General features: G+C 39.8%; 1 protein-coding gene across 1 annotated transcript; it reads left to right on the top strand.

Annotated features, from left to right (window-relative positions):
* Positions 1 to 3,141: 3,141 nt before the first annotated feature.
* LOC116262760 (40S ribosomal protein S15a-1) lies at positions 3,142 to 4,368 on the top strand. Its single transcript, XM_031642252.1, has 4 exons — positions 3,142 to 3,280; positions 3,567 to 3,709; positions 3,823 to 3,983; positions 4,153 to 4,368. The coding sequence occupies exons 2-4, from the start codon at positions 3,577 to 3,579 to the stop codon at positions 4,249 to 4,251; spliced, it is 393 nt and encodes a 130-aa protein (XP_031498112.1). The 5' UTR covers positions 3,142 to 3,280; positions 3,567 to 3,576; the 3' UTR covers positions 4,252 to 4,368.
* Positions 4,369 to 5,082: the final 714 nt, after the last annotated feature.

A 5,082-nucleotide genomic window follows, 5' to 3' on the forward strand; every position in this document is an offset into this window, starting at 1 on the left:
TCCTCCTTCTCCACCCCCGACTTCGTTGGAAGGAGATGTTAGAAATCCACAATAACTTGGTCACCATTTCCGAATTGGATCTGAGGAGTACATGGTCCAATGCAGAGTCAGTTACAGTTGCCACTGCTTCCGTAACCTTGTTCATACTTTCACGATCGCAGTTACCTACGCTTCCACCACGGCAACCACCATCACTACTGTAATTACATCCATTACAGCCGCTTTTACCACCATCACTGCAGGTGTTGACGGGCCAACTTGGTCTAGTTTGAGCTTTGAGGAGATATTTGATTACCTTCAATGCTTATGTCGTCAAATTTATAGATTTAAGATCAAACCCAACTCGTTTTGATCTAAAAATAGTTTTCTAGTAATGTAAAAAGTAAAATGAGGATACAAAGTGTGGATCTAAAGTTTGAGTGAAGATCTTAATTTGATGATGGATTTTAGTATTTAATGCTTTGCTACATCAGTAAAAGCATGTCAATGAATCTAAAACCTGAGATGATGAAACGCACTTTAAAAGACTTGGCTCGACTGGGAGAACTCGAGCTCAGCTTGCGCTACGCTCGAGCCAGCTTTGAGTCCTTGTGGGCACATGATCGTGTCCTATCCTGAATAGAGACTTTGAGGCTTGTAAAAAGCAATAGACAACTTCGTGTTTTTTGAGATAATTTGACTCGAACTGTTTTTACTATTTCTGCAACTTTGATTGTTATAAAGTTAGCAGATAAGAGTACAAAATGATAATCAATTGAGAGAACTAAGGAACAAATTAGTGCTCTATCTTCTTCCTTCCCCACCTTTCCCCGAATCGCTTTAATTTTTCACTAGCAGCATCGTATGTAGTCTCTATTCTCTACCATTTCAGTAATCTGTTGCCTGTGCACTTCTCTAATTTGTCATGCACAGCTTCCATCATTGAGATTAACGCAACCAGCAATCAAGCGGGTTCATGCTTTTATAAAAGAATCAACTGCAGATTGTAGTACTCTTTCGCTTCTCTTAACTGCTTGACTTGAAAGAGGATTTTGGTGAAGTTGAGTACAGAAAATACTGTTGGGAAGAATGGAAAGTAAAAGATGGCAATATTTGATGCCGTTAAGTTTGAAGTGTTTGGTGATCAACATCATACTCTTATGGTTGCTGTTGAAAACAATGAAGTATTTACTGTCAACCATTTGTGTTCATAAAATTCACTTGTTCTTTCATGGTATTGGACAGGATTAGACTTATTCTGCTGAACTTACTTGATGTTGGTCGGTTTGATGCACCAGGAACTTGCTTCCTTTAACAAGATCTGCCATGGCACGTTAAACATGACCCCGTAGAACTAGCATTCAACAATTTTATCATTTGAACTCTGCTGTTCCTCTTTGCTGGACTCTTGCAGTTGGCGTTGGACTCCATACCTGTCTTATAGGCAAGGACTTGGTGTTTGATCCTTGTCTCCCTTTCTCCGTTCTTTCTATCGCAAATGTAAATTTTGACCTCATATAATTTCTTTTCTGCACATGCCAAGTCTTAGACGACACATGTTCGCGCAGGCTGAAGAAAAGGCTCCTTACCAAACTAAGAATCTATGTCAACAAAGGGGTCCGACTGAATACTTGGAAAAGTTTCTTCACCGAAAAGACCATGAAATGAAATTTTTGAAAGCATTAGACAATGCCTTACAACAGTTTTGGATGCAAGATAACCTTTCTTACAAAACAAGAACAAACATGGTTCATTTTATTCGGAACAATTTCACTAGCAGCACATGTCATACTTGAAATTGAATGCAAAAGTAAGATGGGGTAAGACCACTTTTCTCGCTCAGTTTGAAGCTACACCCTCCCCGAAATCATATATTTGTTGTCCTATAACAAAATACAAGTTTGCAAACACGTTGAGGAGAGGAGGAAAAGATCCCCTCGCAACCATATAAAAACATAGTGTAGCTGGTCAGACTAGAGGCAGGTAAAGAGTCATGTTTCTGTTTTGATTTTTATGAATGCTATTCTTGTGCGTCGTCTTAAATAGTGGCGCATGATATCTAAGTTGAAGGATGCAACATTGTCATTGCTGATATTGATGAAACCTACGAATTCGAAGACAAATGAGCCTTTATGCCTCTTTTATGAGTAATGGGTTGTTAACATCTCGTTGAACTGAAACCATATAATGAGATGCTTACCGCTTATGAGTAAATCAAAGGCTGACGTGAAAAAATATCTTTTTAGTGTCATGTTTAAGGTCAATTTTTGTTGGTTCATTATAAATAATATCATGCATGATGCTTAAGAGTTTCCACACGAAGACACATATTCTTTGAGAAGCTTTTACGAACCCCTTGCTCTCTTATGCCTTATTTGGGTCAGTTTCAAGTGAAGGCACATTAGATTTGTATTCAACAGTTAGAGTTCATAACCGACTCATGGTCCTTTACGTAACTTAGCTCTATATGAATCGGGGGCTAAAACAGAGCGGGTATGGACTGAAGTTTTCTTTTTCCCCTGTAGGAATCCATATCCAATTCTAACTTCGAACTCTCAAGTCAATATAATACAATATATATCGATCGAATACAGAAACCATACATAATCTAAAAGATTCAGTTCGAATTGAAAATTTCAAGTGTAATTCATCTTTAGACAATTTAAGCATGCTTTGATAGCGTTCGATCTCAGATCCGAGGCTACCACAGATCCGTGGAGATCTTAAATTCGTGGATCTCTGATCCGAACTCTCAACATTATTTTCACCGTAAAGGGAGAGGAGTAGCTGCTTTTTCAATTCCATACTCTCTCGAATTGGCAAGTTCCAGGTCTCAGGATGCGGTTGTCTTACACAAAGAGAACAGTCATTCGGGTTCGAAATTAAGTCCAACTCCAAATACAGTATCCAATAACGGCACAGTTGGACTTGTTTTTTCCCCTCATTTCAAATCAAATACAGAATTCAGATGAAAGTTATATCCATTGCCCATACCCGGACTAGCCTTATATATATATATATATATATATATATCTAAATTGACTTGGTTGGATCGTAATATCGGGTAAAATGCTTTCAATTTGAACCAGCAAGCGTCCGGACCTTAGTAGGTGAATCTAAAATGGCAGTTTTGTTATTTCTCAAAAGTGTAAGGATGTTATGGAACTTTGCTCCCCAACAAGGGCGGTAGCGCGAGACAAAAACCCTAACCCTCAGCCTTTGCTCCCCCTCATCGTTATTCTTTATCTCGCTCGGCCTCCTCCTCGCGCTCGAGCGTTCCCCGGGCAGCTTCTTCAGTCAGGTTCGTCGTTCCTTCTCTCTTTGCTACGATCCTCTAAATACCTGATCGGTCCCTTCTATCTCCTGTTCTTCTTCTTCACGTTGGTTGCTTTCCTGTGGTTCCCTCTTGCATTTCTTTCTTTGGGTTCTCTGTACCGGGATCTAAGATCCCTCTGTTATTCTAGTGCAGTTGACTGGGCTGGAACGTAAGAGCTTTTCATGGGTTGTTTCTTAGGAATGGAATTTTGGGGGTGGATGTGGTTTTTCTGTTATCTGATGTAGGGATGGATGTTCGCTTGTGTACTCAGGGTTGTGAAGATGGTGAGGATTAGTGTCTTGAACGATGCTCTGAAGAGCATGTACAACGCTGAGAAGAGGGGAAAGAGGCAGGTATTGATTCGGCCGTCATCCAAAGTCATCATCAAGTTTCTTCTGGTTATGCAGAAGCACGGTGAGCGCCTCAACATTAAAGACTGGAGCGTGGTTTTTGTTTTTGTATGTTTGAATTTCTGGTTGTGCGATTGTGATTGATCGTGGTCGGGGATTGACTTTTTTTTTTTTCAGGATACATTGGGGAGTTTGAGGTTGTGGATGATCACAGGGCAAACAAGATTGTTGTTGAGTTGAATGGCAGGCTGAACAAGTGTGGTGTGATCAGTCCGCGGTTCGATATTGGAGTGAAGGAGATCGAGTCATGGACTGCTCGTTTGCTTCCCTCCCGACAGGTAAAATCAGTCCTTGCCTTGTTTTACCTGGTGTATTCTTTGTGCATTTGTTCATTTAAGTAGAAGTTGTGTATTTCCTTAGTAGTTATTTTCCCTTTTCGTATCGCCCACATTTGGTTATGATAGGGGCGTATGATTTTATGTGACGGGTACATCTCTGTGTTTGCAGTTCGGTTATATTGTTCTGACCACATCTGCTGGAATCATGGATCATGAGGAGGCAAGGAGAAAGAATGTTGGTGGCAAGGTCTTAGGGTTTTTCTACTAGGAGCTTCTTAATGTTGAAGTTTATTGTCGCTTTTTGTTTCTTTAAGCCAGAATGTTGATTTTTGGATATGCAATTTTGACGTGCACTTTTCTATTTGATATCATTGTGATTTCTTAAGTCTGCTTGTTTGCTACATTAGAGACGATTTGTGAGGTTATGGGGGGATATAGTATTGAGTTTGACCTCTGCCGATGCTGTAGCCTTTTCTTTTGTTATGAAAAATATTATCTATTTTTCTGGCAACACTGAATAACCAGCTATGTTGCAAGTCCAGAATCTGTGAATTTGCTCGATCCAAACGCTCGTTCATCTAACAATAATCAATAAAAAGTCTAGCTAATCAGTGAATGATAACAACTCATCCATACCAGGTGTAAGCTTGTATAGTACTTTCTTGCATCTGTTAGTGCAGTGGGTTCGTGGTCATCTTGAAGGTGTTTGTCAGAAGGCTCCTTTTCTGTTGTATGTTAGGTTACTGAGTTTTGCAACGTTTATTGCAAAAAACTCGTGGAAGGGTTTTCAGAGAAATGGATATATTCTACTGGGTGAAGGCTATCTTAATGCAGTGAGTTCGCTTGTCACATAGACAGTTTCACTGATTCAAATTGATGACAGAACTCATAGATTGTCCTTGATTTCCATATTTAGGCAATTCTACGCCCTTGTTGTATGTTGCAAATTCATGGTATAACTGGATTTGATTTTAGGGTATTGAGAGTTGCTTCCATTTGCTTTGTATGCATCAACGAGTGTGGTTGATGGTTGGTCTTAGGTTGTGTGTTGCCTTTCTTGTGCTCGTGACGAAGCGTTCGGTGATCGGCTTTATTTTGA

The sequence above is a fragment of the Nymphaea colorata genome, chromosome 10 (genome assembly GCF_008831285.2).
Source record: "Nymphaea colorata isolate Beijing-Zhang1983 chromosome 10, ASM883128v2, whole genome shotgun sequence".
Classification (NCBI taxonomy): Eukaryota; Viridiplantae; Streptophyta; class Magnoliopsida; order Nymphaeales; family Nymphaeaceae; genus Nymphaea; species Nymphaea colorata.